This window comes from Caretta caretta, chromosome 3 (assembly GCF_965140235.1).
Source record: "Caretta caretta isolate rCarCar2 chromosome 3, rCarCar1.hap1, whole genome shotgun sequence".
In the NCBI taxonomy this organism is placed as follows: domain Eukaryota; kingdom Metazoa; phylum Chordata; order Testudines; family Cheloniidae; genus Caretta; species Caretta caretta.
Genome location: NC_134208.1, coordinates 171561521 through 171581294, shown reverse-complemented (window position 1 = coordinate 171581294; position 19774 = coordinate 171561521). Strand labels below are relative to the sequence as shown.

The following is a 19774-nucleotide window of genomic DNA, read 5'->3' as shown; positions in this document are numbered from 1 at the left end:
TGATGGTATGAAGCCACTTCATCGCAGCATGGTCTGTTTGCAGGAGGAAACGCCGTCCCCAAACGTATAGGCGTAGTTTTTCCAGAGCCTAGACAATGGCGGAACATTCCTTTTCGCTGATTGACCAGTGACTTTCCCTGTCAGACAGTTTCTTGCTTAGAAACACGACAGGATGGAATTCTTGATCTGGTCCTTCCTGCATTAAAACTGGTCTCACATCACGCTCGGATGCATCTGTGGTTACTAGGAACGGTTTATCAAAGTCTGTGGCTCTTAGCACAGGGTCAGACATGAGTGTTGCTTTAAGATGGTTAAAGGCCTTCTGACACTCTTCAGTCCACTGAACTGCATTTGGCTGGTTTTTTTTTGGTTAGGTGTGTCAGTGGGGTGGCGATTTGGCTGTATTGCGGTACAAATCGCCTGTAATATCCGGCCAAGCCTAAGACAGATTGGATCTGTTTCTTTGACTTTGGGACAGTCCACTTTTGGATAGCATTCAATTTGACCTGTAGGGGGTTGATAGTTCCTTGACCCATCTGGTGTACAAGGTAAGTCACTCTGTTTAGGCCTATTTGACACTTAGCCTTAACAGTTAGCCCTCCCTCCCTTATGCGCTCGAAGTCTTTTTGCAGATGCTCCAGGTGTTCTGCCCATGAATCAAAAGATGGCCACATCATCAGGGTAGGCAACTGCAGATTCTCCCAATCCTACTAGGAGACTATCTACAAGTTTTTGGAAAGTGGCGGGTGCATTTCACAACGCGAAAGGGAGCACATTAAGTTCATCCAGCCCTACATGGGTGATGAAGGCTGACCTTTCCTTGGTGGATTCATCCAGCGGTACTTGCCAGTACCCCTTGGTTAAGTCCAAGTTAGAGATGAACTGGGCACATCCCAGTTTCTCCAATAGCTCATCTGTGTGTGGCATTGGATAGTTGTCTGGGTGAGTTACAGCATTTAGCTTACGGTAGTCCATGCAAAAGCGTATTTCCCCATCTGGTTTGGGAACTAGAACCACTGGAGATGCCCATGCACTGTTAGAGGGGCAGCTTACACCCATTTGTAGCATGTCCTGGATCTCCCATTCTATAGCAGTTTTGGCTTGAGGAGACACCCGATACGGTTGGACTTTAATTGGGTGAGCATTACCTGTGTCAATGGAGTGGTATGCCCGTTCAGTTCATCCTGGGATGGCTGAGAACATCGGCGCAAAGCTAGTGCACAGCTCCTTGATCTGCTGGTGCTGCATACGTCCGAGGGTCATTGAGAGGTTCACCTCTTCCACGCCACTGTCACTTTTTCCTTTTTACCTTCAGGCCACTCAGCGTCATCTCCTCCCTGGGCTGTAAACTGACAAACCTTTAATTCTCTGGAATAAAATGGCTTTTGAGAATTAATATGGTACACCTTAGGGTTGGGGATGCTAGGAGATAGTTAACAGCTCCCAGGCACTCCTGGACCGAAAACGGCCCTTCCCATGACACTTCCATTTTATGGGCCTGGAGCGCCTTCAAGATCATGAACTGGTCCCCTACTTCAAAGGAATGTTCTCTGGCATGTTTATCATACTAGGCCTTTTGCTCTTCCTGAGCATCTTTCAGGTTTTCTCTAGCAAGGGCCAAAGAGGTTTGGAGGGTGTTTTGTAGGTTGTTTACAAAGTCCAGAATGTTAGTTCCTGGAGAAGGCGTAAACCCCTCCCATTGCTGCTTCACCAATTGTAATGGCCCCTTAACTTTGTGGCCATACACAAGTTCAAATGGTGAAAACCCTAAACTGGAATGTGGGACAGCCCTGGAGGCAAAGAGCAACTGCTGCAACACGAGGTCCCAATTGTTGGAGTACTCATTTATGAATTTACGTATCATGGCCCCCAAAGTTCCATTAAAATTCTCCACCAGGCCATTTGTTGATGGTGGTTAGGGGTGGCAACCAAGTGGTTCACCCCATGAGCTTCCCACAGGCTTTTCATGGTCCCTGCCAGGAAATTAGTTCCCGAATCCGTAAGGATGTCGGAGGGCCAACGTACCCTGGCAAAAATGATTGTTAATGCCTGGCACACACTTTTAGCCCAGCTGTTACTTAGAGCTACTGCTTCCGGCCATCGGGTGGCAAAATCCATGAAAGTCAGTATGTACTGCTTTCTTCTGGGTGTCTTTTTCAGGAAAGAACCCAGAATATTCACAGCTACTCGCTGAAATGGAACCTCAATTATGGGGAGTGGCTGGAGAGGGGCTTTGACTTGGTCTTGGGGTTTTCTCACTCTTTGGCACACCTCACAAGACCAGACATAGGTAGAAACATCCTTGCCCATTCCCTCCCTGAGGAAGGACCTCCCCAAATGGTCTTTGGTCCTGTTCACCCCAGCATGGCCACTAGGATGATCATGGGCTAAGCTCAAGAGCTTTACCCGGTACTTAGTTGGAACTACAACTTAGCTACAAACAAGCTGCCTAAGTTTCCAGTATTAAGACACATACTTGCATTATTCAGAAAGTTTACCAAAAAACATCCATAGACCATAGGTAATTATTACACAGGTAAAATACACACAAATAGTAACTTCCATGTGTAGACCCCAATGTTAATTCAGCCCTGTAATAGTTACATAAAGATCTCTTCATGAACCACTGGGGTGAAGTGTGTCAACGACGTACAGCAACTTTGAATAGCAGTTCAGGAGAGTCAGTGAAGATGACTGAAGTCAATGGCAAGACACTGAGTGACTTCCAGAGAGACAGGACTTCACCTACTCTATTTACTTGCAAATTTTGGTAGGCAGATTGTAATAACCCTGTGTGACCTACGCAAGTTACTGTACTTAGTCTCTCCACGTTGTTTCCCATCTCTCAAATGAGGAGGACCGTATTTTCCTATCTCATAGAGGTGTTGTGAGGATAAAAACATGAGAGTTTTTGAGCTGCTCAGATATGATGGTAATGGGGACCCTCTCCCCACACACACGACAGAGTTATATATATCTAGTTGGAATTTAGTCAGGACACCAGGATTGGCAACTCAATTATTCTGAGAGGTGTCATTGGATATTTTATGATGTGCAGAGCCCAAGCCTTATATCTCGGGTTGGAAGCACGATGGCCATTGGTTCAGTATTGACTTGAAGAAGAGTGCCACCTATTGAATCACCAAAGCTGCTTACATTGTAACACTTACTACTTTAAGTTTCTTCACAAAAAATATGTATTTGGAAATGGAAGGGAAACTTTCTAACCTCGTGTGACAGTAGCCATCTTGGCAAACAGGAGGGATTGAACTGGGGATGTCCAGAACTGAAAGCATGGCAGACATTGGCTGACAGAGGTAACACATTCACATCCTCCATGGCTTGGGCACAAGGGAGACAGGTAGCACACACTGACCAGTGAGTTACATACTTCCCCTGAGGAAGCTCATACCAAGCATTTGAGTCCCACAGCAGTTCAAATTCCAGACTAACCTTCACTTATGACACCACCATCTTGGCTGACACTTGAACCAGGGATCTCCAACAGTTAAAAACTCTATAGCTGTGGATTGGGCACAGAGCAAGACACAAAATACAGTGAATAGTGGGTTACATCAGCCTAACATGAAGATTGAATTTTTCCCTAATTTTGTAAATTGAGACTAGAATGTGTGCATTATATTGTGGGAACCAGTGAAAATACAATGCTGGATCTTAATAAATATTATATACAAAGACTGTTAGAATAACATTATTTAGGTGGTAAAGTCAAGTACTCAAAAGTTAAGAAATGTCAGTACCACCTTAATTTGCTTCCCTTCTGTGTCTATCCTGAGCACTGAATAAGGCAAGGGTTCTGTGATCACCTATTTAAAAGATATACCATAATATATAAGAACAAAGGGGCCAAATTAAGGTTGCACAGGCATCCATAAACCTGGCATCTCCTAACTTTCAAGGACTTGACCCTAAATAATGTTTTTAATGTAACTTTTAAAAATACAGTTCCCTACATTAAAAAAAAAAATTAAGTGCAACTAATCCTCCGTGCCCCTCCATTGTGAACCATCAGCAGAGTGTGAACCATGAGCCTTCAGCCCCAGAACAGACATCTAACACTTGAGCTACAGGACTAAGCACGTTAGCTGGCATTATCAGAAAGCTGCTATCCCGAATGGGCAGCTGGTGCCAAGTGGTGTGTCTGCAGTGAGGGTGGTTGGAGGGAGATTAGCCTGCAGTTGATATCTCAGTCAAACTTGAATGGAATTTCATGGGACAAAGGCCCTTCTCTTCCCTCTCCTGAATTTCAAACGCCTGCAGCAAGCAATGAAGATGTTACAGATTCTTTAACAACAACAACAACAAAAAAATCACAAGAATCTTTAATGGCAGCAAGTGTTAAGGCAACCTAAATATATACCAGCTCCCCCATATTGACCCAAGATGATGACATTAGCGAAGTGAAAGCATGATTGCATACTTACTACATTATATCCAAAATACAACTGTAACCTTCATGTATCTTTCAGTAGGACAGATTCTAAATTTCCTGAGAGGGACTCAATAAAAAATATCAGGGCATAAAGTCTGTATAGAGTCCAGTAAAGCACAACAATATTCTACCCAGTATTGTGATCTCCTTAATCAACAGATATATTGTGGTCTTGCCAACCTATTAGTCCATCAGTGGAATGGAGACACTGTATGTGTCTAAACCCCAACCACTGAGGGGTACATTTCCAAAGCAATGAGCAGACATGTAAGTCCACTCACATGAATATAATTTGGAGTAGTAGGAGTATTTCCTGAGTCTCCTGGTGAATAGGTATCCTTTATTAGCCAGGAAGAGGTTTACCAGTAAAAGCATTAGTCAGAGACAAGAAGATATTAAAGAAAGAAAGAAAAAAATAATCTGATAAACACATTACGAGGGATCTGATGAAAACTGGCATTATATATATATATATATATATATATATATAAAGGAATCAGCACTTATATTGAAAGACATAAAGGCAACGTATTATTTTGATGATTTTATTGTTTTTTTAATCTTCAAAATTTTCTGCCATGAGACAGGAATGCATGATAGATAGAAATGGCTCAAACATCTTCACATGAAACACTCTGAATCATATTTCATTCACAATTATTTGTCTAAAACATCTACAGTGACATAATCCCACCCATTTCCATCCATTATCACAGATTTAATTATCGGTTAAACAGTAGTTGCCAGCAATTGAAAGCTGTAAGGCTTTTTGCATATTAGTAGAGTCTTTTGAACTACAACACAAGAATATCACAACTATAACTCTCACTTTACATGGCAACCCCTAAGGATAGATGTTTCCAAATGACATGTGTTGCTTATGTGGAGTTCATAAAAATGATAGAGAGAGCTCTGTGCCTCACTGGCTTTGATAAACCCTTTTTTCTTTATTAGAATTATTTTCTCACCTTACAGCATATTCCTCATTTGAAACCATATAATTTGATGAGCTGATCTTTATCTTCTGTCACTATTATTGGGCAAAACTGTAAGTCAGACACACTAGAGCTCTCCAATAAAATACTATGTACAGAGCACAGTTTAAGCAGTTGGGTTGCTTGGAATCCACATCTCCCTTCATTTGAAGAGAATTATTTTGAGGTTTTCTGGAACTGTTGTAAACAAGAGGATATTTTATATATTCATATATATTCATATATATATATATAAATATATATATTTTTATAAATATCCTTTGGGAGTCCATTTGAGTTTTTTGATCTTACCAAATGATGACTAAATACCTGATCTGTAGCATTACTCCTGAGAAGATACTAGAAAGGGAATGACAGTTTTGATGCACTTTGGAATGGCACAATCACGTAAACGCTCGCACACTTAAGACTTATGAACTCATCCAAAGTTTCTAAACAAGACTTTCTAACTAAAACCTAAAATATCAGCACAATGCAGCAAGTTAAAAAAATTCTATGTAATCAAAATATAAACAAGTACATAGGAAATGCATACTTGTCAGTAAATCTATTTTTTCTTTTTAATGTAGGAAACTTATGTACTTAAGAAACAAATGTAGCTGTCTGACAAGTTTTGTAAAAAAAAAATTTACTTTCCAAATGCATAACAAATGCCATGATATCCTGTAACTGGCCAGGTATAGCCACATAAGAGCTGCATGGCTTACAGCAACTGGGCGAAAGAAAAATCACCAAAGAGGAAATCTCAAAATACGCAACATTATCTAAATTATTGTGATATTATCATGACTGCTAAAGGAGCCAGTAAAAAAACATTTGCAGTTTATTGATTCTTAAAGTCACCACATAACAGGAAAAAAAAGTAACATCTTACTATACTAATCCCAAGCACCAATTTAACTATATTTATATTTCTCCTAGACATAAGGGAACGATTTCTGCTTGAAGCCTACGTTTAACCCTAGAACCATTAGACTTTTGTTTTCTTGTCATGCATTCTCTTCTGTTCACATCAAGGTCAATATAAAGATTCTTAAGTTTCAAAATATCAAGGCGAGCAATTCTTTGAAAACACAATTGCCTCTTACATTGTAATCAACTTTTAGGTCATCAATAATTCATGAACAAACAGATGTTTTGTTAAGTTCTATGATTAAATAGGTCTATAAACAAGGATCAATAAAAACTGTTCCTTGATATGATTTGCATTAGAACGAGCAGCACCTAGGGCAGACAGACTGCAAACATGTCCACACTCCATTAGGAATTAGTAGTGTTAGAAAATTGCATATGTGTTATATCAAGAAGGCAGTTTCATGAACATGGCATTATTCTTGTTTTTCCTTTTTTCATTAAAAAAAGAAAGAACAGCTCCACAAAATTAATTTTTCAGATTTTTTTTATGCACCTGGAAAAACAGCACAGTATTATTCAGCTGGTATTTATTCAGTGCTTCTGTTTGGTGTTAGTACTTCCAGAAAACACTTTCACAAGATTAAGGTGGTTTATTTCAGCTTTTCCTTAGAACTAACCTTTTTTCCAGTATTTACATCATGCCACTTCCTGACAGCAATTTCAGAATTAAAAATGAACCTATGGTTTTGTCCCACTACTAACGTTGACCAGTTCTTGACAAACTGTCAAGCTGGGCCCTTGGGATAGTTCACATATTGAAACAAAGTCAGACTAAAAAACTCACTGAAACCCAACAGCTGGAGTGGGCATGAATCTCAGCTATTTACCCTCCCCTATTTAAACCCTCTCCCCTTTATGAAAGCACACACACCAACGGAAAATAAAGACCATCTGAGTTTGAAGTGTTAAGACACCGGTGAATTATCTTGCTGGTCTTCAGTAACAGTGGATTCACTTTGCTCCTCACTTGTTTCATTGGATGGTTCTTCGTAGCTTGGCTCACCTGGATCCAGACTGCTCCCTTCACTTTGCTCCTCACTTTGCTCTTCACTGGCCTCCACAGTCTGCTCCAACTTGCTCTCCACACATGTGAGAGAGCCGCCGGTTACGCTTTCATTTTGTGCCATTTCATCAAATGATTGTGAAAGAGGTGCACGGGACTCTACCACACTTTCACTCGCAGGGGTGGGTGTTTTGGTTGTACCAATTTCTACTACAGCGCCATTCTGTGGCAAAGTTATCTTCTCCACAAGTCTCCATTGAATAATACTCATGTCTTTCCCTCCAGTTGAAATCAAGTGACCATCGTTATGCGTAAAGCTGACATTTGTCACATGACTGCTGTGAGCACTGTATTTGTGACTGGGGGCCTATTGAAACAAATGGGGGCGGGGGGGAGAGAGGAATCAACTGTCACAATCTTTTCCTGTTATTTGTTAATATCAAAACACTACAGAAATATCTGCTAGAGTATTCCAAAGAATAATTTATATACACCTACACAAATCTATATTAAATTTCCCACCCCCCCCCCAAGATATACTTTTCTCTTGAGTATTATTACTGAACTGTATAAATCCCAAATTGTAGGAGACTTTTTCACGTTTGGGCTGGCTGTATGTCCTTATGAAATCTGTATCTGGAAAGGGCCAGATAAAAATAGATAACTTTAAAACACCAAGTGGCAAACAAAATTATTTTATAAATAAGTTACTCTCTTCCTACATACTATTATTTTGACAGGGTCCCTGTCTCATTCAGGGCACAGGATGGGCCTGCTATGGGAACCCATCTTACAAATAGCTGAACCACCTGGCATGGAAAATTTCACCCCAAATGATTAAAGTTTGCCAAAGTTGCAAATGAAAACAGGGTCTTATAAGGGGAAGTGTCAGGCACCCGTAACCTTTTCTACCAGCCTTGTCTATAATACACCCCACAGAGTAGTCTAAACTTACCTTTGGCTTGGAGCAGGGATACTGAAAGAGATGGACCTTACAGAAATCATCAGCAACTGCTATCACCTTTCGATTATGGGATCTGACAAGAGCATTTATATCCGTCCCATCTGATCCTTCAGGCCATACTCCTAGGATACAGACACACAGATATATTTAATAACAGTAATTTAAAAACAAAATTTAAAAAAAAATCCTGAAGCAAAAATATAATCCATGAAACCTAAAATAAGGTTAAAAATAATGCCAAACAATGCATTTATCAAATTAAATTAGGAAACTGAATAGGATATTGAACTCAAGTTTATATTTTGTCATGCCAAGAAAATTTATCTCACTTGCTAAATTGCTATTCAAGACCCCAATCCTGCAAATATGGATGCGCAAGTGCTTAACTTAAAATTCAACTTGTTGCCAAAACAGATAATTCTTAAATGAACACTGTTTGGTACATGTATTCATGTTCTAAAAGTGATGTGAGTTTCTGAAGTATGTAGCAAACTTAAATGCAGCACACTATATTAATTGAAATGTTTGTTTATAAACCATTTTTTGGAGCAAAATAATTATTGTGTAGTGGAACCCTCTTTCTAATGGCAGTATGATTTGAAACAGACCACTGATCAGCATAGTTTGCAGAGAAACTCAGCCTGGACATGTGCCGTATATGAAAACAGTGCTTAAATAAAACAAATACATAGTGAATTGCACGTAAGTGCAAAGCATAGAACTGGTCTGTCTAGACAGAAGAAAAGTAGCATCGTGTTAAGGAACAAAAAAGGAGCACGGAATTAAGAAAAAACAAAAACATGCTCTTGAGCTTCAACATGCAGCAAAAATGGGCTTGCATATCTAAGAGCAAAGCTGGGAAAAGGGTAAACTAAGAATTAAAATATGATACTTTTCTCCATGGTGCCAACTTTTACAACTCGGCCACCACCTGCTGGGTGACTAGGAGTTGTATAAATACGAAGAGCCTTTTTTGTTTTGTTGCATTTTTTAGGCACTGTGATTGCAAAGGATATCAATTATCAAAATAGCCAGGGAAGGCATATCTTCCCACAGCTACAAGCATTGGTTTAGGCCAGTGGTCACCAACTGGTTGATCGCAATCGACTGGTTGATCCTAGATCCTCTGACAGTCAATTGCGATCTCCGGCTGCTAAAAGTCCGGTGGCACAACAGGGCGAAGGCAGGCTCCCTGCCTGCCTTGGCTCCACACTGCTTGCGGAAGCGGCCAGCACATCCCTGTGGCCCTGGGGGAGAGAGGGTGGGCAGGGGTCTCTGCACGCTGCTCCTGCCTGCAAGCTCCACCCCTGCAGCTTCCATTGGCCAGGAACGGGGAACTGCAGCCAGTGAGAGCCGTGGGGGCAGTGCTTGCAGGCAGGAACAGTGCGCAGAGTCACAGCATGCTGGCCACTTCCGGGAGCGGCATGGGGCCGGGGCAGGCAGGGAGCTTGCCTTAGCCCCACTGCGCCACTGACCGGGAGCTGCCCGAGGTAAGTGCCGCCTGGGGGCAGCCCGCACCCCTCCCGCACCCCAACCCCCAGCCCTGAAGCCCCCCTCCCAGATACATCACCCCATACCCCTTCCTGCACCCCAACCCCCCTTCCTGGATCCTGAAACCCTGCCCCAGCCCCGAGCTCCCTCCTGGAGCTAGAACCGCTTACCCCCTCCTGCACCCCAACACTCTGCCCCAGCTGGAGTCCCCTCCTGTACCAAAACTCCCTCCCAGAGCTTGCACCCCTCACCCTCTCCTGCACCCCAACCCCCTGCCTCAGGCTCAGCCCGGAGCCTGATCCCATACTCCAAACCCCTGAGCCCCAGCCCAGAGCCCGCCCAAACCCCAACTCCCTGCCCCAGCCCGGGGAAAGTGAGTGAGGGTGGAGGAGAGCTGGTGACGGAGGGAGGGGGGGATGGAGTGAGTGGGGTGGGGCCTCGAGGAAGGGGAGGGGTCGATTCTGGGTTGCACTTAAATTCAAGAAGTGATCTTGTGCGTAAAAAGGTTGGAGACCACTGATTTAGGCATTAAAAATACTTCCACGATTTCTTTGTATCACCAAGACAGAAACATCAGGGAACTCCAAGTAAACTGTAGGTTGAATGCCAGCCTGAAAGTTGTACAGCATTATATTTTCAACACTGCAAATTTTCTCAAAGTAAACAACTTGTTCACATCTGAAATTGTTATAAAAAACAACACCTCTTTCACAAGTTTATATGAAGGTTGTTTGTGACACTTTTCACTGGGTCAGGAAATTTTATCTAGAAGATTAGAAGCCATGGGACAACTAAAGGTATGCCTAATTCTTCACTCTTTAAGGAAAGAGGAGGGAGCCTGGCCAGTATTAGAGGATATTTGATGCAAGCAAACATTACTGTGGATAAATTACCAAAATGAACAACATGAATTGCTAAGGAAATTGTTAGGCAATATTTTGAATGTCTCAACAGTAATGATGATGTCTGTCTCATAAATAAATATCTCAAGAATTTTCAAGCAGCTAGAACTAAATTGATTGATCTTAAAATACCTTTTTAATCTATTAATATAGTATAACCAGCAGGTGGGGCTAATAAATTAACTTTAGAGTCACTCAAAACTCTGCTGCAGACATTTCTTTGAAGTTTATATTTAGGAGCCTAAATAAAGAATTTTCTTAAGCAACAACTCTACAATGTTATCTGCTTCCTGAAATTACAGATGCCATTCTAGACAGATGTTGACCAGAGAGCTATACTATGTTCCCCTTCTTAATTTATAATGAGAGTGGGGCTCTATTGTATACACCAGTTTGATATTAGCAGTCTTAAACAAAAAGATAATCTGTTTTAACAAACTGGTAGGATTTTTCCTTTCAAGGTTTCAGGGAAGTATGATGAGAGTAACCCATCAACGTGGCTGACAGGGTAAAAAAAAAAAGGAAGTATCAAATGTTTAAAAACTTTTAAGAATAGCGATGTTTATATTATTACTATTATTTTGTATTGACAGAATAAGTAGTCCCTATAAGATATTGTCCTTTTGTGCTGTCACTGTAACAGACACGAGACAGTCCATGGCTAAAAAAAGCTTACAATCTGAACAGAGAAAAGTCAAAGGAAGGTACGGGAAACATGCCCTGAGAGGTGAAGTGACTTGCTCAGCATCACAGCAGCTCAGTGGCTGAACGAGGAATAGAACTCATGTCTCATGCTAGGTGATGATGCTTTAATTTGAGACTAAGCCATTGGTCCTGGATGTTTTTAAGGGCCAGGAATGCCCAACAGTAGAAAATTAAAACATGATGGGCCTGGAACTTTTAAGTTTGCAATTACACCTTGAAGATGACAAATGATTTTTGGCAGAATAACTGATGTCACGCTATTTGCTGTGCTCACTTTATTTTTAAACACACAAGTGAGTCACTGGCGGATATTTCATTCAGAAGTATCACTCAGATTTCACTTTCCATTGTGAACCCAAGACCCCTTAGAACTCTGAAGAATCTGAGAGCTGTTAAGTTTAATAAAAAACTTTAGTACATAATAGTAAAAGTGCATAATAATCTGGATGGAATGGAGATAAAACCAGAAACTCTGACCAGAATTACCAGCAACTGAAATGAAGTTTAAAATACACAAGAGAAAGAAAGGGCCTGGATGGCATAGGGTACTGGTAATGAGATACAGAGCTGTTCATCTGCATGTCATCTCAACTGAATTTGCCCAGGTCATCACTCGCTCCTATCTGATGGCTGCTAAGTAGAATGAGCTGGTGGTCTAAATCCAAATCAGAGTGAATAGGTGTTCAAATCATACAGATACTGGTACAACCACAACTGACTTTCTTGCATGCAATGTCACCAGTATAGCGAATGACTGATTGAGCATGGAAACAGAATTCCTCTTGCATCTCCAGACATTGTCCCTTTATATCCAGAAGAAGGGCACCTCTGAGAAAGAGCAGGGAATCGGATACAGCTGCTGCCCATATTGTATCTGCTATGCTGCTAAATGTAGTGCTGCTGTAGGTTTAGTGCTTGCAAGATGGCATCTTTCATTAACTCAAAATATAAAGTAGAAAAAATGTCAAAGGAGTGCCTCAGATCCAATCATAACATCACAGGGGGTAAAGGCTTGATTCAGTCCGTCTTCCTCCTTTAAAGTATTTCATTGCTCACTGACCAGGACATTATGCTCTTGTGAAAATGCTGAAAGCTTGGTTCCTTGCACTTCCTCATTGCTACCTGATGAATCTCCTGTGAGCCACTAACAATACCCATTCCTTCATGGTACAGTTTCCACTCTTTCAGTATTTGCTCCATAACAGCAAAGAAAGTTAGGAAATCAAAGTTGCAGACAAATATCGTTAACCAATCCAGTCTTACACACTCAGAGCTTCAGGAGAAAGCAGCCATCTGCTCTGAATGCCATCAACAGAGATTGGATAAACATGTGCGTGTATAACATTACATTAGCCTGAAAAATTAACAGGAGCCAGAATCCTGATCAAAATACCAAGCAGCAGCAGTGTAGGTATCTGTTCACCTACACCAGAGGGATGTTCCAGCATATCTCAACTGTCCACCTCTAAAGAGAAAGGACTGTAGGTCTTCAATTATAAAGACCAAACTGTCAGGTGCCTGGCTTATTTGACGTACAAGGGCATCACTGTAGCCACCAACTTAAATGTAGCTCTTCTAGAGCACTTGCGTATTAAGGAGATCCTCTCAGAGGGGGTATGTGGTCACCATCAAAGGCTACATGAAGAGTAAGCATTCAGAAAAAAACATTTCTCTATTTTCTTCCTTCCAGCAAATAAATTGGCATTGAAAACTTAACTCCCACTAGCCAAGAAGAAAAGCTTTGCACACTCTTTTCTCTCATTCCCAAGAATTTACTGACTTGCTTCTACCTATTTTTTATGTTTCATATAAGTGTGAACACCAGAGGCAGATCTCTTGTGCTAGTGGTGAATGTGAAACATTTAGCACCCTGCTAACATGATTTGGTTCACAACACTGGCAGGTTGAACAATATCTCTCAACACTTCTCAGAAGGGCTCTCACTTAGGACTGACAGAATGCCATTTTGCAGAAAATAACTTGAACTATTCAGCCACAGCCCTGAGTTTTGGCATAAAAATCACACATAACACTGTCCGTTCTTTACATTTTTGTAGATTTGTTTTAAAAAATCTGTTTCATTTTTTAAAGCACTCCTCTTTTGCAGACATAGGGCACATTTCTTTTCTTTGATTGTAGTCCTCAAATGGTGTAGCCACCCTCCTGAGTCATGGACGACACAGTACAGAGTATACACCTCAGATCTTCACTGTACTTTCTCTCCTCCCTATTCCCATCCCCAGTACCATCTCTCAAAACACAAAAGTTCATGGCTCAAGGCCCAAACTCCGGAGTCTACAATGAGTAGAACAAAAAAATCCCAAACCTTTAATATTAAATGGAAGATGAATATGTATTATCTATGGAGAATATCTACCTTCAAAGAGCTACATCCTGCTTAAGATTGATCACAAGACCAGCACTGCGGTCAGTCTCCTGGGATGGTGTGTCAGACATAAGGGAATTGTTGGGGGTATCTGATAACAATACTACCAGGAGGTAACTGAAGCAATTCTGTACTGACATTCCAATTACTGTCCATGATCATTAATCAAGTATTTCCAATTATAAAACCTAGCATAATAGAGGTTAAACAAAATTAAGGATAAAAGCAAGTTAAAAGCAAGTTAAATGGTACTTACCAAACACTTGAAACCCTAGCACACAAGTGTACGTCGTCCAATCTATGTCCTTACAATCTGAACGATTCCTGATAAGTTTACAGCCACTTGGAATGTCCCCTTTAAAAGAAGTGAATTAACAGTAATGGCATATGAATTAGATCCACCTATTTTGTTCCTTGAAGACACTAAGAATGTTGGAGAAACTAATTAAGTGCAATTTTTTAAACCATTTTTGAATCATTCTGGAAAGCCAATGACAAGGCCAGCACTAGATTCCTCCATTGTGGGAGAGATCCTTCACCAAATTCCAAGTACTTCTGAGCTTTATTTTGGACCCAAGAGCCTGACTCTTCTCTCATTTACACTGGTTTTACACCTGTGTATCTCCAACAACTTCAATTTCACCTTCCATTACTTCTAATTTACAATGGCCTAAGATCAGAATTGGGACCTAACTCCCACCCCTTATTCCTTTGCTCCCTCATTAAGTGCTTTATAAAATGTTTCAACATCTCAGACCTCATGCTGCCAGACCCCATACTTGCTAGAATTAGCAGTCAGTCACTCACTCAGGAAGTTTACTTTAAAAATCATGATTCTGGGTAGTGAGGAACAATTTGTCATGGGAGTCTCAATCCCCTTTCACCTTGTAACCAGAAAGGGAATGATTCTGTCTTTCAGTTCAGCAGTTTGGCATTGATGGATTGTAGCCCTTCACCTCATTGCACAGATAATTACAGTCACAGAAACTTTGGGCAGATTCCGATATAGAACTCTCAGCTCACAGCTGAGTTGTAATCGGTGGAATAGACCTGTGAAGGTGCAGACATTTTTCATATCTGAGGGGTGGTTCTCCATGCTTGTAAAGAAAGAGGAGCCACAACCCATCAATTCCAGACTGATGACTTCCTTCAAATAGAATAGGTGGGAAAATCTATTTTTTAAAATAGATTAAAACGTCTGTGCTCTGACCAGCTCACCTTGCTTTAGGTGTGATACTGCATAGTTGTTAGATATATCTACTAGGTAAATAAACACATACATTTAGAAAATCAGAAGGTATGCCAACGCTATTACTATACAGCTAAATAAATCCTGTTATTGGTTCAAGCTTTTCTCTTTCAAATCTTACACACTTCAATAGATCACATTGTTGATACAAAATAGACAACGTATACATACTATTTTCGAAGTGCAAAACCTTTTGGAGCAACATCACAACCTAGTGCCACTTGTTCTGTAAATTCTAAGTTGTTATCCTGATTTATGACCTTGTAGAGAAGTAAACTATATTTGGAAGTGCCATTAGGTAATACACAGCTCTGAATAATATCAGGTTACAAAAGTTCAAATTAGTTCCTTTGTCAGAAAGCATTTTGCACAGACAGCCCTGACCACATACATTCTTCCATGTATTATGATTGCTAAGGCAAATTTCTGTCCAGTACATATAATTTAATTTCATACTTACAGTATAGTATTTCATAGTCTCCTGAGTTTGACATTATATACTTGTTGTCCGGGGACCAGTCAAGGTGTGTAATATAGCTGGAATGTCCCTAAAGAACAACACAATAATGCCAACATGAAACTTTTAATTTAAAACATAAACTTGTCCAGTGATGGCTTAAAAATTAACAAGGCATAGGATAATTAAAATCAGAAGTAGTAATGAGTTGTTCTTTTTCCAGGATCTGTTGCAAACATTTGCATTCCTGTAAAGATTCTCATTACACAGAGAAACATTTGCCAATGACTAAACAAACATGAATCAGGCAAAGTGCCTTTCCTGTAACCTATTAGAGTTTCAGAGTAAAGTGGATTTTTCCTTGGTAATAATATTGTCCCTTCATGGTACAAATTAATCCAAGCAGACAAGTTGTTCAAGTGTGGATGAGTTCATGAAATGACAGAGCAGAGCTCTACTTACAACCAGTCAATTAGGAAAAACAAATCATGTTGAATTGTCTTTTGATAGGGCAATGAGACTAAATGCATGAATTTGCATTACTAAAGGCAGAGGAAAATGGCAGATTTTCAGAAGTTCTCAGCACTCTCAGTTGCAACTGGGTTTTTAGACAAGCCTAGCTCCTGTTTAGGCACTTGAGTAAGTAGCTGGATTTTCAGAAATGTACAGCTGCCAGGAGCTGAGCTCTTGTGAAAATTCAGCCTAGTGGGAGCTACTGGTGCTGGGCTCTCTTGGAAATGTGGCCCACAAACCTTAGCAATACAGAACACTGACACTCTGATGAACAAAGAATTCCAATAGCTGCCTCCTACTTTTCTCTTTTAAGGAAGATGAAATGATTACAAATAAATGAGCTCGAAGTCTTATAAACATTGCTTTTATAAATCAGGCAGATTCAACACCACAAAGAAGCCAGCATAGACTCACGGGAAGCTCACTTATTTTTACACTGTCCATGCTGCAGCAAGTTGAACTTTTCATACAATTTTGCCAATAATCTTGCATTCTGCTACCAGTTCTTATTTTTGTGGAACAGCACTGTAAACTACTCAAAAGGGCTCAAAATTCCCCTTTATATTCCTTTAATAAGCTCATTCTAGGCAGCCCCAGGCTAGCACAAAGGGAAGGAAAAGGAATACTACATTTGTTCAGGTGGTAGAAAATCAATCCAGAAGTTGCAATAAAAAAAAAAAAAAGCTTTTTATTTGGAAATGGTTCACAACTCTGAACAGTCTCTGGGTAAGTTATAAATCCACACTGAAACTCAGAAACATGACAGATATGTAATACAGACCAATTCTTAAATGACTGCAGAAAAAAACAAGGTGGGTGAGGTAATATCTTGAAAGGCTGCAGATTACAGAGCTCCGGATTTGTACGCTCTGTGTTTACTAAGAAAGCTGCACCTGACCCCTGCTTTATGTTTTGATCTAGCCTCGTCAATTAACACCTTTATAAAAAGCACACCTGCACAGTTGTAATTTCAGATTACTGCACTGCAGATTTTAAATCCCTCCAGATCGTCTATATTATTACACTGATCAAGTTATAATAAGAAATCCAACTGCAGAATGAAATCATAACTTTATAACTGATTTCTGAAAAACAAGGTTTTTCTTGTGCATGGCTACATTACACTGAAACCTCCACTTAAATACAACCTTTAACATGCAATTCTGTTTCTAAAGGGACCAATTTAAAGTCCCTTTAAAGTCAAGGATTCAAGTACACTTCTGTTTGACCTTTAGTAAACGTCTACTTCTGCTAGGCCACTGACATTGCTGGTTTCTTGGACTGCCAGCTAACGCTGGTTTTGCTGTATTTAGTTTTGAACAAGTATGATTTTTATTAGATTGTAAATCTACAGCAAGTTGATATGGAAAACTACAGAAAGATAAATATATACTATAGCCTTAAGAAAACACTTTGAACTAGCAAATATAATTTAACCAAGAGTTTTCAATTTGATCAAAACTCTTGCAGGAAAAATTCAAGTTACAATATACACAGGGATATGAGCTATCAGATTAATTTGCTGTGAATATTGTTCTTTTTCTAATAACGATTGCTCTTGCCACCAGTCAGCTACAAATACACTGCACAAGAGGGCCTAATTCTACAATGCTTAATCACACAAGTAACCCTGCCTCCCATTGACTCTAATGAGACTATTTGCACAAATAAAGATTACTCACTTGAGGAAAGGTTGTGGAATCAGGCCACAGCACTATTTAAACAATGGCTGTATGGCTAATTTTAAGGTTTTAACCACGCCAATGGGCACAGTCCTGGGAAGCTGCATCACTCCATGATGAGTTCTGGGACCACATTTGCGGCTACACCCCAACAGTGTCTGCACCATATTCCCCTAGTTTGACTGTCCACTGGCAGGGGTGGGGGTGGAGGGCATTGCCCCACCTTTTTCTCCACATTGTTGTGGCAATATGCACCCCTGGCAGAATTATGAAGGGGACAGCTCCTGCAATCCCCTGAACACAAGAACTGTGAGTGTGATGTGATGGGTAATGGGGTAGGAGACTCCTTGCGTGCTTCCCCTTCCTATTCATCTCTGTGTTCGAGCCAAACACAATCTGGCCCTGGAAATCTGCATCTACATAGTATAGCGGCAAAATTAATTAACCAAGTTAATATCAAAGTATTCATTAGAATTAGTTAACAAGATTAGTCAAACCAGATTACAAATGAAACCTTGTATTCAAATGAGCCTTTCTTTACATAGCATTAAAACGAGTAACTCTAGCCAAATTATATGCTCTAGCCAAATCTTGTGTAAAACATGAACTGTGACATCAGTCAGCATTGCTGAGCGTGCTTTGTAATGGAGCACTTTGTTTCAGTCTTCTGACAAAATCCAAAACTACTATCTTACTTTTTCAGATGTTAAAGTTGATTTAAATCATGTATGTGTCAGCATTTAGTTTACAGCCCTCGACTTTCCTAAGTATTTAGAATACTTTGGCAAACATCCACAATGCAAGGTTGATGGATCAATAGCTAGCATTATGAGCATAACCTTATATATCCGTCACTAATCCCCGCTATTTGCCCTACAGCATGTGCATATTCAACTAGTGCCAAAACACAAAGTCACTCTTCCCTGTGTACACAAGGTCATCAGTGTAACTGATAAACCCACACTCATGGTAACCTTTATGTTAAAGACCCTTAGGCCTGATCCTGTTCTTATTTAAGTTAATGTCAAAATTCATTGGAGCAGGTTCTCGATATTCATGAATGAAACTTACACTTGTGGAGAGAGAATGTGGTGATGGCTTTATTAATTTCACATATATTCCCATCTGTAAATGTATCTCTAGGGGGTATATCTACTTAACATTTCTGAAAAAATCCAAAAGATATCCAGGCCTTAGTCCATATAATTGGAGTCTGTAATTTTGTGAACGGGTTCCTAACACCTTGACAGGTAAGGACAAAGTTAAATTATCCTTACAGACCAAAGAAGAGTAAAACTTGGTTCCTGTTTCCCTCCCCTACTGCATAGTCTTCCACCTCTTCTTCCCTCTCCTTTCCTTAATGAACCTCCCCCATATCCACCAGAAGATGGCCTCCCCACCTCCATTCATCCTCTAGTCTAGTGCATGGCATTGAGGACAGTCTCTCTGCCTCATCTCCCTCTGCAGATATGTGTTCCTATGACTCAGGACCTGGCACATGGTCCCTCCCAGTGAGCCCTCTTCTTAGCAGCCACACAATGTATCCTTCGAAGTTCTTACATAAATATCAGTGATGGCTGCTGAGTTTCTTGCAAAATTATACAGCATGTATATAAAGATATATTTATCATTCTGCTCTCCGACCTGCCACAGGATCCCCTAGAGCACTTGCTACATTTAGGAAAATGACTAGTCCTGATGATATTATGTACTTTAGGATTAGTCATGGCCTTTGAGGTTATTAATTTATTGTTGATTGACAGATCTATACTGTAGTTGAGAAAAGGCTGCATTGTACTTTATGAGAACTACAATACACTGAAAAAAATTAAACACAAAATGAGACAGGGGTTTTTCCTCTCTTTTTTCAAAACCTTAAAAGTTGCAAACTAACTCCAATATGGAAAAAAAAACTGGACAGCCATTTACTAAATCCTGCCAGACCTTTGGCAGCTGTTAAAATTCCTTGGGGTGGTGGGAGGGTGAACAAAGCTATTGGCAAGGGGACTCTGTGCTGGAAAATCCCTTGAAGCAAGCAACCGTGACAGGATGAATCTAA

General features: G+C 40.4%; 1 protein-coding gene across 6 annotated transcripts in view; it reads right to left on the bottom strand.

Moving 5' to 3' along the window:
* Positions 1–4984: 4984 nt before the first annotated feature.
* Positions 4985–19774, bottom strand: part of EML4 (EMAP like 4) — a 252082-nt gene continuing 237292 nt past the window's right edge. For all 6 annotated transcript variants that reach the window (XM_048843029.2, XM_048843026.2, XM_048843028.2 and 3 more), the window contains 4 exons: positions 15524–15611; positions 14071–14169; positions 8322–8452; positions 4985–7733 (listed from right to left, as the gene is read on the bottom strand). In XM_048843029.2, the coding sequence (XP_048698986.1) occupies positions 7269–7733; positions 8322–8452; positions 14071–14169; positions 15524–15611 (783 nt within the window). In that variant the 3' untranslated portion in view covers positions 4985–7268. The remainder of the gene's footprint in view (positions 7734–8321; positions 8453–14070; positions 14170–15523; positions 15612–19774) is intronic.